The sequence below is a fragment of the Oryx dammah genome, unplaced genomic scaffold (genome assembly GCF_014754425.2).
Source record: "Oryx dammah isolate SB20612 unplaced genomic scaffold, SCBI_Odam_1.1 HiC_scaffold_10, whole genome shotgun sequence".
NCBI classification, from domain to species: domain Eukaryota; kingdom Metazoa; phylum Chordata; class Mammalia; order Artiodactyla; family Bovidae; genus Oryx; species Oryx dammah.
In genome coordinates, this window is record NW_024070194.1 from 65,931,492 (window position 1) to 65,952,117 (window position 20,626).

The 20,626-nt window shown below is 47.5% G+C and overlaps 1 protein-coding gene and 1 pseudogene across 1 annotated transcript in view; both read left to right on the top strand.

The window, feature by feature from the left end:
• Window positions 1-10,637, top strand: part of CCDC3 (coiled-coil domain containing 3) — an 89,238-nt gene extending 78,601 nt beyond the window's left edge. Inside the window, exon 3 of the mRNA XM_040248466.1 lies at window positions 8,823-10,637. Coding sequence (XP_040104400.1) covers window positions 8,823-9,098 — 276 coding nt within the window. The 3' untranslated portion in view covers window positions 9,099-10,637. The remainder of the gene's footprint in view (window positions 1-8,822) is intronic.
• Window positions 10,638-15,942: 5,305 nt separating this feature from the next.
• Window positions 15,943-18,583, top strand: LOC120869263 (annotated as a pseudogene).
• The last annotated feature ends 2,043 nt before the right edge of the window (window positions 18,584-20,626 follow it).

The following is a 20,626-nucleotide window of genomic DNA, read 5'->3' on the forward strand; positions in this document are numbered from 1 at the left end:
TGAACCTTTCAAGTTTGCAAGGACTTGTGCCACATACCAAGCTAGAAGGATGGTTGAAAGCTGGCAGAGACACATCACTATGCTTGAGTATCTGTTTGTTATCTATGGTTTAAGGATTTTCCAGTAATATTTTTACCTATTAAAATACTGATGCTGGGACATGAGGTTAGGGACTGAGCCTGTATGTAATTATAATGGTCAGCACCTAGTAGATGCTTCCCACATGCCTCCATGCAGTCTCACCATTAGCCGAATCTCTACTTTCTGAAAGGAGAAACAGCCAGGCAGCCTGAGCCAGATTTGAAGCTGACTCTCACTAAATCCCATCCCCAGTTCTGCCCCTTTAAGGACAGGCGGCTCCCAGGCTATCTGTCTTGGTTCAGTAGCAGAAAAGCCTGTATCTGGGTTTGATAAATTCTCCGGAGCAAACAGACCCTGGGCTGAGTCAGGCCCTGGATGTGGCGTGTGGACAAGTCATCAGTCTCTGGGAAGTAAACAGGAGTGCGCTCACAGCTTATAAATCTCTGTCACATTCCCCAGTTGGGCTGGGCGGGTGGCAGGAACCCTTTGGATTTTTTTAGCCAGTACTGATGATGCCAGGAAAACACACCAGGCATCGGGAGGAAAAGTAGAGCCTGGTCCTTAACTGCCCTTTCCTTCTAGGAGAAGGGCTACACACTGAATGCTCAAAACCTGTGGGTATGAAAGGCCCCAGGGAGATGAGCCTCAATCCAAGGTGGGTCAGGACGATGGTGCCTTTGGAGGGAGAGCAGGACAGAGCAGGCAGCTTGCTGGGGCTAGTTTCTGCTCTCAGTTTTCCCCCTCCCTGGTGGACCCTGGTGGTCCATGGTCCAGCCTTCCCACTCTCAGCAGCCTCACCCAGATGTCCTGAGATCAGAGGGGCTGCCTTTAGGTCATCTAGGACCGAGTTCAGAGGTCCACAGGGCAAGGTGGAAGCTTCAATTTGGTGTGCTGTTTCCTTGGGTAACAGCAGTGACCCAAGGCCTGGAGCTTAAGGAGCTAATCAGTGGCTGTGGCAGGAATGAACTTGGCCCCTATCCCCAGTAGCAGCATGTCTGTCAACTGCTGGGTTCTAGGGGAGGTGCCTACACCAGCAGGCCCTGTCCTTCTTCCTCTCTCATAGCCTGAGAAGCCATGGAGGCGGAGCATGTACAACAGAAGGCCAGCGGCCGGATCTTTAAATAAACCTTGAGATCCCAGTGACCAGGAACAGCACCCATGCCCCCAAAGAGAATCCCTGCTTTGGCAAGTCAACCGTGGGCCTGTTTTCCTCCCACTGTTTTCATGGGAGAGAACCCCAGCCCTGGCCAATGAGAGCCTGAAATGCCCACGGAGGCTTTGACCAAACATTCAGAGGCGCGGGACTTGGGAAGATGTCTTTGAGGCTATGACCGAGGTTGAGGGAGGACCATGACTCACCACAGTCACTGACTCATCGGTGGCAGAACTGGGACTAGATGGAGGTGCCCCTGTTTCTACCGTGATGCCAACTGTCTGGAGTGAGTTTCTGGAACCTAAACAATCGCACTCTTCTTCCTGCTTTCCCTGGATCTTTTCTTCCTTGCACCATGGAAGGTGCTCAGAACTGAAGGAGAGTTGCCAGCTGCCTTCTCACCGTAGGATCTGTGATTTCAGCTTTATCTCCCTTGATAGGCCCAGAAAAGCCTCAGGGGTTGGAATCAGTGTTCCGTGACCTCGTGCTTCCCAGTCATCCCTCCATCACCGTGGAAAATGATGTTTGTGGATCTCCCTGGAGAGATGCAGATTCCCCCAGAAGAAGCTGAGAACCTAGACTGGAATGCCGCAGAACGAGACAAGTTCAGTTCCCATCAGTGAGGTCCACGTGCATGTAATTGAGTGGGTAGTATTTCCTGGCTCACAGCTGAGTGGACTAGCTAGGGGTCTGGCCTCCTCCAGGCCTGAAGAGATGGGAAACCCTCACCCTTGAAATTGGTTGTTGTTGCCTGTGGGAGGGTTCTGCCACAGCTGAGAGAGACAGGGTGTAGTTATAGAGGTTGAGTTAATACAAGACCAGTGAGTACGGTTAATTAGGTTAATGTGTATCACATCAAAGAGGGACACATAATATGCAGAATTTCTGAAATTTATGTGCCCAAAAAAAACACCTCCATTTGTCCCCATGTGAGCATCTCATGAGATGGGCATTATGTGGATTTCACTGTGGCAGTGCTTTCTAAGTGCGTTAATTGGGAGCTCTGGCTTTCTCTGTGACTGAACTGGTAAACTTCCCTCTCTGTGGTGGCAGGGAATGGACTCAAAGCAGCGCCATCTTTCCTAGTTTTAACTGTGGTCAATTCAGGAGTTGAGCACTGGCCTTTTAAGACTCTGTCCGCTTCTTCCACCATTTCTGGAGTCTTTCTGAAATGTGCGCCATCTCCCCAGTTTACCTGGGTTCCTATAACCTAGCAACTCCCCTTGGGAAATTCAGTCTTTTCTCATCTCCATCATGTCCTGCAACTCTTGTGGGTTTGGTATGGGATGTCCAAGACAACCCGGTCAGCTGGGCCTGGGTGGGAATCAGAAAAGAAAATGCATGAACTTCAGGGATCCTTCAAGCCAGTTCCTGATCTTACTGCAACAGGGAGTCAGATGGACTTGGGACAGGACTTCACAAGGGCCACGTGGAACCCAGTACCCACTTTCCAAAGGTCGTTCCTGCTTCTCTGTTCGTTGCCCACTTTTAAATCACTGAACTTGATTCTGTTTCAACCTGCATCCCTTCATTCATTAAGGGCTGTACTCCATGCCAGGTGCTAGATACAGAAATGAAAAGATGGAGCCCTTGCCCTTGAGTGGCTTTGACTGTCCAGCAGAGAGTCAGACTCACAGTGTGATAAACTTGACAATAGAATTGGGGAAAGATGACTTGGCTCTTTCTGGAGAAATCAGGGAAGGCTTCACAGAGGAGGTGACCCTGAACCCTTGGAGAATAAGAACCGTCTCAGGGTTTGTGGGGCAGTTAGTGGAGGTTTCCTAAGCAGGAGTGCAGAGGCATAGATAACTTGAGGGATAATTGAAGGAGCCCCGTGTGGAGAAGTAGATCAATCAGGAAAGGTCGGGATGAGTAACAGTCATAAAGATTCGTATGTTGTGGTTACTGTATGTCAGGTGCTCTGTCAAACGCTTTACATCTATTATCTGATTTCACTTTTAAAATATTTGGCTTCGCCAGGTCTTAGTTGTGGATTTGGGATCTAGTTCCCTGACCAGGGATCAAACCGGGCCCCCCAACCCCTGCACTGGGAGCATAGAGTCTTAGCCACTTGTCTACCAAGGAAGTTCCTATTAACCTTTCATCTTCAAAGACGTCACTGTTCTTGTATGAATGAGGAGGGGGAGGTGCTGAGGCAGCTGCATTGATGCCCCGCAGTCAGATGGGCAGCCAGGATGCCGTCCCAGTGCTGCTTGGTTCTGAAGCATGAGATGCCGGATCCTGCGGCATGTCTGGGGCGGGGGAGCCCCGGAGCCAGTGCCGCCCGTGGGAAGAGCACCCCCCTCCAGCTCTGCCCCCGCCTCTGCTCGCCGTCCTCCACGCAGCCTGTCTGGGCGTGTGCTCTGCCTTCTCCTGGGCTCCTGGCACAGGGGGACAACGGCATTTGACTTGGGGTGGAGCAGAGGACCGGGTGCCAAGTCAGAGTCATGGGAACCTCAGGTTGCTTCTCCAGAGAGTCCGCGGTAGAACTGCCCTGATGTCACTCGGGCTTGGGAGTTTTCTCGGTAGCGCTGGGTATCATCCAAATTACTACTGTCGACTCCTTTAGGAAGCCGTTCTGCTTTGACTTGGCTCCGCGGCTCCCCTCCTTGTCCCACTCCAAGAGGTTTAAAAACAATGGTAGAATGGAGAGACAGGGCCCGAGAGAACTGGAGGGAACTCGGGTTGAAACCTGGTGGGCTCGCCATCAACACCCCCAGGAGTTCCCTGCTTCACCCAGAAAAAGGAGGCATCTTGGCCTCTGGCCTTGACGGGGTCAGAAGACACGAGGCAGTGTAAGCTTTGCGGAACTGACAAATTGTGTGACCAGTGACCCACTTCAGAGCGCCTCTCGCCCTGAGAGTGGATGCTCCTGGGCAGTGCGTGGCAGGTTCCAGAAAGCTTATCTTTCCAGTGTCCCCGGGGAATCACTTTAGAAACAGTGTGTTAACCATTTTGGAGAGAGCTGTTTTGTGGACGTCCATCTGGAGGTGTGAAACCGGCAGCAGTCTGTTGAGAGAATCCCTGAGAACTTGAGCTGGCTGTCCAAAGTAGTGCTTGCACTTTGGTGTTTGAAAGTGGTGTGAAAAGGATGGGGGGTGGGCAGTGAGGGTCTTGGCAGACTCTGGGACCCAATGCTATTTTCATCCGTTGCACTCCTCCACACTCCTTGTCTGTTTTCCCTCCAAATGCATCCAGTTGTCAACTGTTACCTTTGCATCTTGGTTTGCCTTGAGCTCAAGACGAGGGTTCCAGAATTTTCTCCTATAAGGGCCAGGTACAATTTTAGGCTTTTTGGATTACACAGTCTGTGTTGTAACTCATCTCTGCCACTGTAGCAGGAAAGGAACCACAGACTGTGTGTAAACAAAAGACTGTGGCAGTGTGTTCCAATAAAACTTTATTCACAAAAATGGGTGGTAGGCCACATTGGGTCCATGAGCCATAGTCTGTTGACCTCTGTTCTTGGTTTTAATTTCCTCCTTTTTCCCCTCTGTTTTGAATCTTAAGAACAGAAGTGAAGTATGAAAAAGGCAACTTGTTGATCAGTGTTACCACTTTGGGACTTGCCTCATTTTTAACATTTCAGAAAGTACACTTTGTCTTTATAGGTTAGGTTATTTAAATTGAAAACAGCTGCAAAGGCAAGACTCCTCTCAGCCATGAAACAGTAATTTTTAATGTACTGTCTTTTTGTTTATTAGATACAGAGCTTAGTGGCAGAATAATTCAGGAAGAATTTTGCAACATGCAGTACCAGGCATGGTGTAATAAATGCTTCTTGCTGGAATGAATAAACATGTATCTAGAGGTGATTCTCTGTTGCATATGGATTCTGTACATATGCATGTAGGCAGTAACATGGATACAGTTCCTCAATAGGAAGGTCTGAGAGTCCTCCTCCATCTTTCTGCTCCAACTCGGACCCTACCCATGTCAAAGGGAGGCCGTGTGATCAAGAGTGACACACTGACCGAGGATCTCTAGTCGTTCTATCCATCCCCCCACACACTTCTAGCTGTTTCTGGGCTACATCTTCGTTTCTCCAGGCCATTGCCAGGGTGGTCTTTAGCGTCGGGAATGACAGGGAAGCCTGGTGTGCTCCTGTCCTTGGGGTCACAGAGAGTTGGCCACGACTGAGCGACTAAACAAGAATGGGGAAGAGCTGGCCCCTGGGTCTGAGGGATGCCTGTGAAGGGTGTTGTCTCCGGGGTACACTAACATTCTGCCAAGAGCCTGTGTTTTCAATTAATTTATATTGGAGTAGAGTCACCTTACAATGTCGTATTAGTTCCTGCTGTACAGCAAAGTGGATCAGGTATATGTGTATATATCTCCACTCTCTTTTGGAGTTCCTTCCCATTTAGGTCAGAGCAGAGTCCCTGTGGTATACAGTTGGTGCTCAGTAGTTATCTAGCTTATATACAGTATTAATAGTGTATATATGTTGATCCCAATCTCCCAAAGCACCTCTTCTTTTCCTGCTTGGTGTGTATACATTGGTTCCCTATTTCTGTTTTCCAAAGAAGAGACTCTATACCATCTTTATAGATTTCACATATATGTGTTAATATGATATTTCTCATGTGTGTGAAGGGAACAGAGGAGAGCGACAAGGAAGTCGTAGCGAGACCTGAGTGTAACTTGGGAACTTTGTGCACCATTCTTTACATTTATTATTTTTTTTATTGGAGGGATAACTGCTTTACAAATGTGGATCACCATAGTTATACAATGTTTCCCCACCTGTCTAGGTCATCACAGGTCACCAGGCACTTATAATATGTATACAAGTCAGTTTGTCTGTTCTGTTTGTATTCCTGCCCTGCAAATAGGTTCATCGGTACCTTTTTCTAAATCCCACATATATGCATTAATATGATTTTTTTATGGCTGAATAATATTCCATTATCTATATTTGTAACACACCTTTATCCGTTAAAAAAATGGCCCTTTTCCCCCCTTACTCTGGGGGACCACAGATGAATCAGGTAGTTCCTGAGAGCCCAGGAAGAATAGTTACATAGAAGAAAGATGCAAGTGTTTGTCTGTTCTTTTTTTTCTTTAAAATCCCACTATATAACCCAAGTTGGAGTCTCAGGCAGTGTGGGTTGTGTTTCAAGGCTGAAGAGCTCCACTGTGCTCACAAGGCTGGCAGGAATAGTTGGACAGACAAAACTACATCACAAAGATACCAATCATAAAACAGACACAAGGAAGAAGTCTTCAGGGTAAAGGGGATGGATGTGCAGGGGTGAGAACCAAGGGAGGAGAGGTAAAGAGAGGAGGGAGAGAAAAGACTGAAACGAAGGACATTGCTGCTTCAGCCAACCTGCGTGCTTCCAGAAAGGGCCAGTGGAGGAGGGAGCAAGCACCCTGTCCACTGCCCACCGAGGTGGTCAAGCCCCGGAACCAGCCACTTGGAGGCTGTCTGTGGGTCCCCAACCTGCAGGTGGGAGTCTCACCCATGCATACACCCATGTATAGAAATCTGCCACTCCAGCCTGTTCCCGGTGGGATTTTTCTTGGTGAGAATGTTGGAAGGACTGAATTTCCATCTACTACACAAGATGAGGTCTGAACCTCTGTTATAAATCTCTGGTCAGGGAGAACCCACTGGACCAGGGTCTACATGGCGTGAGGAGAGCCCTCTCATGCCACTGCTGGCCAGAGCGGGCCGGTCTCCCAGACTGAGAGGGGTAATGCTGGACCTGCTCTCTCAGGAGGAGAGGACAGAGAGAGTAGTAGAGTTCAGGGGAGGGAGAGGGAAGCATTGCCTGAATAAGGGTCCTGAGGCCCCAGAAAGGCAGATTTACCAAACGTGGTGATGCTAAAACGGGGCATGCAGGTGGCCTCTTTGCTTCCCCATGGGTGACGTGTTCAGTGAGCCCAGGGGTGCCCAGAAGCTCTCCCCAGAAGGGGACACACTGAGCGCACAACGTGTGTTACCAACCAGGGTTCCTGGCCTCCTTAATCAATAGAAACTGATCAGAGGCCTGGTGAGAAGTTGGGAGGGAGAACAGACAGCTTCCCTTGCTTGCCTGCTCATGGTGGTTGTGATTTGTATTTTCCTGATGATTAGTGATGTCCAGCACCTTCCACATACCAGTTGGCCACCTGTATGTCTTCTTTGGAGAAACATCTGTTGAGGTCCTTTGCCCGAGAGGGTCTGGTGAAACTCATGGACCATTGCAGTGACCATAGCCAGGACTGGTGTCTTTTTTAATGCTTCAAGATTAACAAAATGTATTAACATTTTCACTTATAAACATACAAATTGCATATGCAGGGACATATTGTTGTGTCCATATTCTGTGGACACAACAGAATACTAGAGACGGGCAGGCAATCAGGAGGAGGTGTGCAGGGATGCATGGGTGGGCAAGATTCCTCCTGGGTCCCCTGGTGAATCACAGTTCTAAAGTCACTTTTGTTCATGGATAGATGCTAGTTTTTTTGTTGGGGCAGGGGAGAGGGATGTCTTACGTGGTCACGATGCTAATATCATTCTTCAGCCTTCTTATAACAGTGTTTGTTGTTTTCTCTGTGTGTTTATATATAATACAATTACTATATTATTTGATATTTATCACATTATTCTAGATGATATATAATATGTATTTTTGCACATGTGGGAGTGTTTCTATCAGATGAAGCCTCAGAATGACTAGATCAAGGCTATATGCAGTTTTCATTTTGATACAGCCAGATTGTCTTTTACAGAAGTTTACTCTCCACCTGCAGTATATGTGAATGCCTATTTCCCCAAATATGGACTCTGACTTTACCAAAGGGTAAAATCAAAATTTCATTTTGTTGAAAGAAATGAATCCATTGTGGATCTTTTTGCATTTACTCTTAAGAGTAGGGTTAAGCTTTTCCTATGTTAAAGAGAGAATCGTATATTACCGTTAGACTATCCATATTCTCTGTGCATTTTTCTGTTTTAAGTTTTGTTCTTTTGGGTCACTAGAGCTGTCCTTTTTGCTAGAGTGACAAAATTTAGAATTTTTTTTCCCTGTAAGAAACCAAAGGGGCTTAGGTAAGAAACAACTCAATTTTTCAAAAGAGGCACTCACTTGCAGTCCATCCCACAGCAACTAGAAAGATTTCCAGAATGAGGGTATTTGCACCTTGGTGCCAGCAAAGCTCTTTGGTGGAAACATGCTGAAGGCCCTCTGTGAAACAAGTTTCTCTAGGTGATTCTCAAGCTTTGGCTTTCCTGAAAACTGTTCTAGGCAGATTTGAACTGTACAGGTGAAAGAGCACAAGGTGAAGACTGCTCCAGCAGGGGAGAGACAGGATGCAAATAGATAAGCACTTAAGACAAACCATGGAGCATCTTTTTACAGCAAAATTATCTAGGTACCCAACACAGAAAGCAAAAGCGGGGCTCTGCAGTGTGGTCCACAGGGGGGAAGCAAAAAGTGGGTATGAGGGCTGGCCTTGTCCTGGGGTCAGGCCATTAGTGACAGGAGGCCTGTGCCTCGGGGCTGGCAACCCCAGGAAGCTTACCTGGGGAGGTTTCTGAAACTTACCTGCCTCTCTCCCCCTCCCCGCCCCCCAACACCTCGCGTTTCCTCCCCAGCTCATGTGTTCCTCGGTGCAGAAGGCCCTGTTTGAGGAGGAGGACCACGTCAAGAAGCTGCAGCAGAAGGTCGCTACCCTGGAGAAGCGGAACAGGCAGCTGCGGGAGCGGGTGAAGAAGGTCAAGCGGTCCCTGCGGCAGGCGCGGAAGAACGGGCGCCACCTGGAGCTGCTGAACCGCAAGCTGAGCGAGAAGCTGGCGGCAGCGGCGGGCGTGCTCCCGCACATCAATGCGCTGAGCCGCGAGCCCGCGGGTGCCCCCTACCTGCGGGGCTAGCGGGCATGGAGCACCGGCCTCCCCTGGTCGCAGGCGGGGCCCCTTCCAGGGAGCGGAAAGGGAGGTGGGACTTGTACACGCACATAGCTCAAGAACCCTCGTAGATGATGTTTTTACTCTGCATTTGGTAGCGGCTACTGGGTTTACAGGGCAAGTCTCCTGTCTCCGTGGCTGCCCGATTCCTGCCCTCCCGTATGCCTGGGGCCTGACCCTGGCATCGAGGAGCAGCTGGGAAGTGCACTTATTAGGGAAAGAACATTTCAGAATCTCTCTAGGGGCAGAAGGACTCAAGGGGTTCGGCCTCCATTTTCAAGGAAAGGCAGTGTGGTCCCAGTTCTGAGTGGCAGGACCACCCTGAGCTTGGAGGAGGGTTAAGAAGCAAGTGGTGGCACCTTCTGGTGTCATTAAGACTTAATGAGCCCATCACAGGTCAGGGCATGGAACTGGTAATTGAGCAGGGTGAATAATACCTGCTGTCCAACAGCAGCTGCCCAGCATCCCAGGGGACTCCCGTGGGCCACTTTAACCTAAAGGGGAACTGCCTTTATGGGCCTGTCGTGTTTCATCACAGCACATTTCTAAGTTGGAAGAGCCTGAACTTCCACGGCTAAATTCGAACTTACTGTTTGCTCGGTGCTTGGTTCCAACTTCTCCGAATTCGAGGTGAGCTGACCCAACATGCTGTGAACTTCTGTTGTGCAAAGACATTTCTTTACCTACTGGGGCCTGGGGACCTTGCCTTGTTACCGTCTGCACTCTGCTCATGAAAGGGCTTATTGCAGGCCTCCCGATCTTGGCTTCTTTACACAAATGCTTTCCCCCTACCTGGACTGTCCAGACAGACCCCCGCAGTAGTGCTTGTGTGTTGGCCAACTTCTCACCGCGGTAGATTCTGTGTACGATCACTTCACCTTCTTTGGGAAGAAACCTTTAGAGAGAGAGGTATATCTTTTACTTACTATTTGCAGTGCTAACACTTGAGCCCTTGACTTACCCACATGTGATCAGATCCCAGGTGTGTGATTAAGTAGTCACCCACCCCTTGGTTATCCTCTGCTAACAATCCTGTAGACCATCCACTTTCCCTTCCCTGCCCCGTAACCACCCCAGATACAGGAGGGCCTGATAATGCCATCCTCTCCACTGGAAATGCTCAGATTTCCATCCACTGCCTTTAGAAAAATCATGTCCTTCTTGCTCTTGGAGACTGTCTGGGGCAGGAGCCTTGTGTCCCTTGGTGGCAGGCGATGGCCTCAGGGGAGAAGTTGGTGCCCCGGTCTGCACAGCAGGGGGACTTCTCAAGGGCTCTTCACTGCCACGCTTCTGCCTGCACTTTATTAGTCGTAGTCTTCACAGTCTGGTACAACAGGAGATGCATCTTCTGGTTGCTTCTCCCCAGGGACGTTCCATTCTGCAGTTTCACAGTGATTTACATGGGTGATTTACAGCCAGTGTCTGGAGCACTGTGGAAGCTGGGTCTCTTCAGATGCGTTATGTTCTGCCTTTTCAATAAAGATGAGCAGTAGTTCAGCCACAGCAGCAAAGTGATGTGTGTTTCTTCTGGAGCAGGGAGACTGCGGGATTTCCAGCATGAGCCTGGAAAGGCCATTTCCATGCTCTGGGGTGAGCACCTGCGGGTCATACCTGGGAGAAAGGGGGGAGTGAGCGCAGTCCACCTTTGCTGTCTCCTGGGTTCCCATCTTCCCACACACCTGCAGACGAGCTGTGTGATCCTGGCCTCACCTCATGAGGGACACGCAGCTTCATTAATCAGTGCCTTCAAAAGTGCACTCTGATCTGTGCCAATGGGAACTCCCCAAGTCCCCATTATCTGCTGCGCTTGTCATCTTACAGCCCCCCTTGCCACTGGCTCATTGCACGAGTAGGAACTGTTCATGCAGGAAAAACCCAAGAACTGCTCAGAACTTCACACACGTTAGCCAGCCTATCACAGCACGGCCTCTGAGCCCTGGGGTTTGGTTCCACTTGGTGTGATTTTGCCAAAGTCATATAATAAGCAGGAGGCCAATAGATTGTAGCATCTTTTAAACCCGTGTCCCCAGGAGTCACAGACTCATGGCATATGGCCCATACCTTGTGTTGGGGTGAGGCTGTGTCTGAAGGTAACCCTCACTGGACTACGGGTCTGGGCCACTGTCGCACACCACCCCCACACCCCCACACCCCTCCCCGTCATTTATTTAAACACACATCACACTTTTGTGCTACCTGCCCAGCAGCAGAAATTAACAGGGATTCCTGCTTCTGTGGTGCAAGTCTCCATCTTCCTTGGGGGAAGAGAGAAGGTGAACTCCTATCACACGACTACAGATCAGTTGTTAGCTCAGCAATGTCCATATTCTATGATGGTTTAGGCTCTTGCACACACATCTCATTTAATATTGATAATAATTTCATCAATAGTGATTCTGATTATCATTCTCCAGGAGGAATCTGGGGCTTCACGAGATTCCATTGCCCAGGGTACACACTAGGACAGGTGGCCTGTCCAGGCTCCAGGTCCATCTTTCTTTGTTTGCATGTGCTCACCTGCAGGATGGGGATGGCTTCACTCCTGCCATAAAGGCTGTCAAGAGGTTGAAATTACTCCTAAAGGTGCTCAGCATGATGCCTGAGAGCCCATACACACTCAATAGGTATAATACAAATCTTCACTGTGAGTGTAAAGTACTCACCAGAAGGGCCCACTGCATGTCAGAAGGAAGAGGACTGGTGGGGTTCCACGTGATCTTCTCATCACCTTTCTAATCACTGTACCATATCCCAGCTCTTTTCCATTCTCCTTTCTAAACCAGCTACTGTTCTTTCACAATCAGTAGTTGGTTGTTCCTCTAAATTTACCATGAAAATATAGTCCATCAGAAGTGTGTTTCCTCCCCTTCCTGCTGCTGCTGCTAAGTCACTTCAGTTGTGTCCAACTCTGTGCAGTCCCATAGACGGCAGCCCACCAGGCTCCACTGTCCCTGGGATTCTCCAGGCAAGAATACTGGAGTGGGTTGCCATTTCCTTCTCCGATGCATGAAAGTGAAAAGTGAAAGTGAAGTCGCTCAGTCATGTCCGACTCTTAGTGACCCCATGGACTGCAACCCACCAGGCTCCTCCATCCATGGGGTTTTCCAGGCAAGAGTGCTGGAGTGGGGTGCCATTGCCTTCTCCACCTCTTCTTCCTAGGGTCACACAACCTGAACTTGAGACTTCAAGTTTTATTCAGTGGATAGGCTGAGGACCTAAGCCTGGGAAGTGCCTCTCAGGTAGCTCTGAAGGACTGTTCCAAAGAGGTAAGGGAGGAGCCAGAATACATGAGTTTTTGCAAAAACAAAACCAATAGACCATCAAAAGATTACTGTTAGTTAAGGAAAAACCAGACATGTCAAGTTAATGAACTGAGCATTTATCTATGTATAGGAAGACAGAAGAGTCTGGGCTCACTGAAATCATTCCTTTGATAAGCATCTTACCTGTCTAGGGCCAGCATCCTATTTCTCTCTATCCTGAATCCCCTCAGGGTGCACAGTCGGCTGCTGCAGTGGCTGCTGGCCCATTGGCTACACCATCCCTTGTTTACTGATATGGCCAGGGACATTCTTCATCCACACTAGGTGAGGTAAGGTAAGGTGAAGTCACTCAGTCGTGTCCAACTCTTTGCGACCCCGTGGACTGTAGCCTACCAGGCTCCTCCGTCCATGGGATTCTCCAGGCAAGAATACTGGAGTGGGTTGCCATTTCCTTCTCCAGGGGATCTTCCCGACCCAGGGATTGAACCCAGGTCTCCCGCATTGGAGGCAGATGCTTTAACCTCTGAGCCACCAGGGAAGCCCACTAGTGTGTCACTATCTTGTCTGCCTCCCTTCTCTCCTCCCTCCCAACTCAAAGGAAGAAACATCACATCCCTCTGGCCCACAGCCAGGGTCAAATCCTTTCTCCTGATTCCATATTGCTCCTCTCAAAACCTGGCTCCACCAATGTTCCCTCATCATATGTGTGTGTTGCCTTTTTTATTAAGTAATTTTATACAACAAATTGAAAGTCATGTCAAACATACATGCAGTGCAGACAAATAAGCTGCTCATGTGTAAACAGAATGAATGCATACAAAATATGTGCAATATCATGAGCCTTAGTGAAGGCGCAGAAGCTAGAAGACTTGAGGCCAAGTAATGCCTTTGAACTAGGTTTTCAGGGAAAATATAGGATTCTGTATTTTATAAGTGAACAAAAATATTTTTAGAACCAGTATGACCCAAATATTGCACAGGACCTACCCTACAAAATTCATTCATTGTTCATTTGTTATTGAAGTTTAACTGGGCATCCTGTATTTTTCTTTGCTAAACTTGGCAACTCTGAGCTTTAGTGTATTTTCACTGATTAAGATAATAATACCTAGATAGCTCATCTGGCTGTTAAGATACTCAAATGGGGTACAACGATAGCATGTCATGAACCTTCTTTGACTTAAATATATTCAGCTCTTTGCCTATCTGCTGATATCTCCAAAAAAGAGACAGAGAGCGAGAAGGAAACAGAGAGCAAGACATGGAGAGGGAGACGTGAAATGGCAGGGACCGTCCACCCAGCCCTCCACTGCCAGAGCACATGCCCGGGGTGACAGGGAGACGGGAACCTGCTTTTGCTGTCCTCGGTCTCCCTGATGCTGCTTCTCATAATGTGAACACCTGGTGGTTCCAGAGTGTGACTCTAGTGTTGAAAGATACTGACTTTTAAACTGTATTTCCTAATTGGAGTATACTTGCTTTACGATGTTCTACTGTACAACTACGTGAATCAGCTGTAGGTGTATATATATCCCCTCCCTCCTGGACCTCCCTCATCACTGAGCACCGAGCTGAGCTCCCTCTGCTATACAGCAGCTCCCCACTAGCTTCTGTTTTACACATGGTAGTGTGTATATGTCAGTCCCAATCTCCCATTTCATCCCACCCTCTCTTTTCCCTCCATGTCCAAAAGTCCATTCTCTACGTCTGTGTCTCTATTCTTACCCTGCAAATAGGTTCATCAGTACCATTTTCTTGATTCTATATACATGTGTTAAAATACAATGTTTTTCTCTTCTGACTTACTTCACTCTGTATGACAGACTCTAGCTTCATCCACATCACTAAAAATGACCCAATTTCATTCCTTTTAATGGCTATTCAGAACCAGTTTAGAAAGGATTGAGGCTGTCTTTAAAGATGGTGACACTGAAGGCTCCTGGACTCCCTGCCTCCAGTGAACACCAAATGGACAGCTACACAGAGCAACTCTCTCTGACGAAACTCACTCACTGGTTAAGCACCTCTTACAAAATGAGGGACCAAGATAATGCCTATGTCGAAATGAGTAGGAAAGGCTGAGAAACGCTCTTGCTAAAACCCCAGCGGTGGCACAGAGCCCTACAATTGGAACGGAATAGCCAAATACCAGTTTCTCCTTGAGGGATGAAGGGTCTGGACCCCATATCTACAACTCCAGGTTTTAAGATTCCCACCCAAAGGCCTCCAGACAAGTTCCTAGCTCTAAAAGACAATGAGGTTTGAATCCACCAGTTCCACAGACAACGGGAAGCAAAGAAGCATTTGTTAAAGGCACAAGCACTCACCTCAGCAATCCCCTCAAGGTCAGCGCAGATCAAGCCCACCTCCCAGTCTCTCTCTGGATGGGGTCTACTTGGGTACTTTAAACGCTGCTGCTTGAGGGTCAGGCCTCTAATTGAGCACCTATCTAGGCGCTGACTGCAATCCTTCCTAAAGGCACCACCCCTGCCTGCTCTGTCTGACCTGCTCCAAGTTGCCAGGCCCTCCCTGAAAGAAACCTGTGCACACATCTGCACCCTAGCCTCTGTGGCTACTGGTAGCGGGTGGGTCCCCAGATCAGCTGTCTCTGACAGCCACCTGGGCGTGCCTTCAGAAGCCAGAGAGGACAACAGAGGCGGTTTTAAACTGGACACCCTCCTCCCCCAAGGGGTTAGCACACAGAGGTCATACAGAAATGCTCGACTCCCAGTCCTTTCCTGAAAAGAGTCTATTTGCCTACTTCTAAAGCTTCTGTTACCCACTCTAGTATTCTTGGGCTTCCCTGGTGGTTCAGATGGTAAAGAATCCATCTGAAATGCAGGAGACCTGGGTTCGATCCCTGGGTTGGGAAGATCCTCTGGAGGAGGGCATGGCAACCCACTCTGGTATTCTTGCCTGGAGAATCCCATGGACAGTCTGCCAGGGTTCGCAAAGGGTCGGACAGGACTGAGCAACTAAGCACAAAGCTTCTGCCTGAGGGTCAGCCTTCTAATGTATTCTGCACCTAGGGGTGGACTGTGATCCTCCCTTAAGGGCAGAGAAGCCAGCAGACACCTCTCCCTCCAGCCTGTCCCAGGTTGCTAGTTATCTCCCTGGAAGGAGCCTGGACACATGTCTCTGTGCCCCAGCTTTTGTGGCTGCCTCCTCAGGGATAGGTGCCCAAGCTGCTTGGTTCTGAGAGCAAACAGGACTTACATTCATGTAGCAAACAAAGAAGTTCTTAACACATTATTGACCAGAGACATATTAATACATCTTCTGTTACCCAAATGTTTTTCATTGTACAACTTATGACTGTCGTTATTATTCACATTTTGCTCTGTGAGGTTTTTGTTCCTACCTTATGTATATTATACATGCAAGTTAATAATACTATAAAATTTTCAAAAATGATGCATCACCAAATTTTGAGTGAAGAATTTTTCAGTCAGTTTTAGATACTTTCTCTTGATTGTCTGAGCAACATATACCTTAGTGTCTGAGAAGAAGATTGGAGAAGGAAATGGCAACCCACTCCAGTATTCTTGCCGGGAGAATCCCCATGGACAGAGGAGCCTGGCAGGCTTCAGTCCATGGGGTCACAAAGAGTCGGACACAATTGAGTGGCTAAGACAGAAGAAGACAGTTCTTTAGGACCTCTCTGGTGGTCCAGTGCTTAAGAATCTGCTAGCCAATGCAGGGGAGAGTCCACGTCACATGGCAATTAAGCCCGTGTGTTGCAACTACTGGGCCCATGCGCCTAGAGCCTGCAAAGAGAAGCCGTCGCAACGAGAAGGCCGCACACTGCAGCTAGAGAGCAGCTCCCCGTCTCTGCTCTCCACAACTAGAGAAAGCCTGCACATAGCAATGGAGATCCAGTGCAACAAAAAATAATTTAAAAAATGACAGTTCTTCAGGTATAGTTAGCACTCAGATGATTTGAACATTAGATCAACAAAAAGACAAAAAACCTTAGTGACCAACTGCCACAGAAAGTGAAAATGAAACTCACGGTGCTGGAGAATGCTCCTTTGCTTCTGCAAAAGAGTGGATTGAAGACATTTCATGAAAATTATAAGACTTTATAGGTGTGTCAGATATAATGACTGAATGTAATAACCTGCAAAGTGTTACTGAAATGACAGAATTGATTTTGGGTAACTGCTTTTTTGAGTTAGTTGCTTCTCAAACTTTTATCACCAACAGAATGAAAAATCGTTTAAAAGTATGATAAAGCTTTAAAATGGACTCACGTAACCAACAGTGACATAAGAAATTTCTTTTAAAGAAGTTTCTTGAATTCATAATTTTGGTGGACAAATGAGAAAGTCACACTGGATCCATTATTTGAAACATCTATCTTTCCCAAGGTTATGACGAGAAGAAAGTCTGAACAAATAATGACATTTCTTCACTTTAACAATAACTTGGAAACTCCACTCTCTGAAGACAGACTTTCATGAATTAAACACGCTGGGGTTATTCCGATAATTCCTCATGGCGGCGGCTGGTTGGGTGTGGCTGTAGCGACCGAGCCGCTGCTTGCACGGCGGCCGCGCGCCGAGCTCCAGCCCGGCCTCCGCGTGCGCTCCGCACCCCTGCTGCTGCCCGGGCGCTGAGCCCGCTCTGGCCGGGATGATGGTCAAGTATTTCCTGGGCTAGAGCGTGCTCCGGAGCTCCTGGGACCAGTGTTGGCTGCCTTCTGGCAGTGGTACCCGAATCCCTGTAGCAAACACGTCTTGACGGAAGACAGTGCAACGAGAGGCGACCTCTGAGCAGAAGCTCCTGTCCGGACGACTCCTGACCAAGACGAACAGGGTGCCCCGCTGGGCTGAGCGAGCGACTGTTTCCCGCCAGTGTTGCTCACTCGGAGTACCTCCTGGAGGACTCCATTATGGACCCACAAAAGCCAGACCATGACCACCTTTACATCAACCATGCCCAGCTGATGGTGGTGGAGGAACGATGTGTTTACTATGCGAACTCTGATAACAGCAGCTGGACTGAAATCTGCCAGGAAGCCTGGGTCTCCTCTAGCTTATTTATTTGGCGTCTCCAGAGCTGTCCAGGAATTTGGTTTCACATGGTTCAAAAGCAACCTGACCTAGACTGTGAAGGCTTTTAAATACATCTCGGCCAAGCTGCAAAGTGAGGTCCCTCCCAAAACCCTTCTTGAAACAGCCAAGGAAACCCAGGAGAAGGCCAAGGAGACGGCATTGGCAGCTACAGAGAAGGCCAAGGACCTTGCCAGCAAGGCGGCCACCAAGCAGCAGCAGCAGCAGCAGTTCGTATAGCAACGCCCAGGCCCCGAGACAGCAGCCTAGCAGACTACGGGCTCCAGTCCCTGGGCCCCCCGCGCCCCTGTACTTTATTATTGAAAGCCAGCTTCCAGCCCTGTCAACTGTCTGGGTGGTGGGCTGGGGGTAGGTGTCCTGTGCACCTCCAGCACAGCCAGCTGGTTACCTGCGCCTGAGCCAGGCCTCCTTACTCCTGCATCAGGTGGCTGAGGACAGAGGCGCAGTGACTTGCCCGGGTCACGGCATCCAGGTGAAGTGGTCATAAATGCTAGACTGTGAGCTCCACGAGGGCAGGGACCATTGTTTTATCCTCTGCTGTGTCCCAAGTATCTGAAACAAAATCTTGTGTGTAACAGGCACTTAATAAATACTTGTTGAATTCAATCGGAAAAGAAAAGAAAAAAAAAAACACTTTGGGGTTATTTTCTACCAAAATTTCAATTGATCTATATACCCAAACAGAGTTATCACTAAATGAGGCAATGATAAGGTGAAGAGGACAACTCAGATTCCAAACCTATAATCCAGAAAACTTACAAAATACGGAAGTTTGGTCAGGATGGTTAGTGTAAGTGAAATTAGATATATATGCAACCTTGAGATTTACATGGGTGAAGGAAGGAAACCACAAGAAACAATATTATCGGTCCTGCAACCTTATCTTGGTTCATGGCACCATGGTTACCAAAGTAATTATTCCAACAGTGTGTCCACATCTGAAATACTGTTGAAAAATAAATCCAGAGCTTGTAGGACTATAAGAGAGAACCGTGGTCTACTAAACCAAATTAAAGGTGAAATCTAAAAATCTACAGAGTGGAAAAATGACATTCTTACAGAAGGGTTTCCCTGATGGCTCAGCAGGATAGAGTCCGCTGCAATGCAGGAGACACAAGAGATGGTGGGTTTGATCATGGGTCGGGAAGATACCCTAGATAAGGAAATGGTAACCCACTCCAGGATTCTTGCTGGAAAAATCCCACGGACAGAGGATCATGACAGGTTACAGTCCATGAGGTCACGAAGAGTTGAACATGATTGAGTGACTAAGCACAACACACAGAAAGGAATAGTGATTCTTCTTATATGGAAAGACAAAAGGCTAATCTACATGGTGACAACTATTCATAATACCTCCATCTACAGGAAAGGGAGACAGGAACACTGGCCATCAGATAACTAAGCCCACTTACATATTAGAGTGTAATAAATATATGAAAAGAGTTATTGATCTGATTAATATCTGGCAAGCTTCAGTATCTTCTGGAAAACTCAAAAATGGGCTTCTATTTGAGTAATTTTGGTTTATTTGATGCATTTAAAATTTATTGTAGCCTCAATACATGTAATAAAATGATTTACAAGCAATTTTTGTTACCAGTAGCCACTGACCATTCTGCTGAATGCCAAAGAATGTTCAAGCTATTGCACAATTGCAATCATCTCACAAACTAGCAAAGTAATGTGCAAAATTCTTCAAGGAAGTCTTCAACAGTATGTGAACCAAGAACCTCCAGATGTTCAAGCTGGATTTAAAAAAGGTAGAGGTACCAGAGATCAAACTGCCAACATATGTTGGATCATAGAAAAAGCAGGCAAATTCCAGAAAAATATCTACTTCTGCCTCACTGACTACACTAAAGCCTTTGACTGTGTGGATCACAGCAAACTGTGGAAATTCTTCAAGAGATGGGAATACCAGACCACCTTACCTGCCTCCTGAGAACTTTATATGCAGATCAAGAAGCATCAGTTAGTACCAGACATGGAACCACAGACTGGTTCCAACTGGGAAAGAAGTACATCAAGGCTTATTTAACTTATATGCAGTTAAATAACTTATATGCTTATTTAACTTATATGCAGAGTACATCATGAGAAATGCTGGGCTGGATGAAGCACAAGCTGGAATCAAGATTTCTGGAAGAAATATCAGTAACCTCAGGTATGCAAATGATACCACGCTTATGGCAGAAAGTGAAGAGGAACTAAACAGCCTCTTAATGAAAGTGAAAGAGAAGAGTGAAAAAGCTGGCTGAAAACTCAACATTCAAAAAACGAAGATCATGGCATCTGGTCCCATCATTTCATGGCAAATAGATGGGGAAACAAAGGACAGTGACCGACTTTATTTTCTTGGGCTCCGAAATCACTGCAGATGGTGACTGCAGCCATGAAATTAAGGCATTTGCTCCTTGGAAAAAAATTTATGACTAATTTAGACAGCATATTAAAAAACAGAGACATTACTATGCCAACAAAGGTCTGTCTAGTCAAAGCTATGGTTTTTCCAGTAGTCATGTATGGATGTGAGATTTGGACCATAAAGAAAGCTGAGCACAGAAGAATTGATGCTTTTATTTTATTTTTTTTTATTTTACTTTACAATTCTGTATTGGTTTTTCCAATTGTGGTGTTGGAGAAGACTCTCGAGAGTCCCTTGGACTGCAAAGAGATCAAAGGAGTCAATTGTAAAGGAAATCGGTCCTGAATATTCATTGGAAGGACTGATGCTGAAGCAGAAGTTCCAATACTATGGCCACCTGATGCAAAGAACTGACTCACTGAAAAAGACCCTGATGCTGGGAAAGATCGAAGGCAGGAGGAGAAGGGGATGACAGAGGATGAGATGGTTGGATGGCATCACTGACTTGATGGACATGAGTTTGAGCAAGCTCCAGGAGTTGGTGATGGACAGAGAAGCCTGGTATGCTAGAGTCCATGGGTCACAAAGAGTCGGACATCACTGAGCAACTGAACTGAACTGACTGATTCTGGTGAATGCAGTGGTATAGTCTCTCACCTGGTCCTTCTTGTGGCATTTCTAAAAGAGCCCCTGCAAAGATCCACCTTGTCGACTATCAGGTAAAATAAAAGGACATATTGTAGAGGAAATAATACCCACAGCACTTAAAAAACAAAAGCTGCCAGAAAG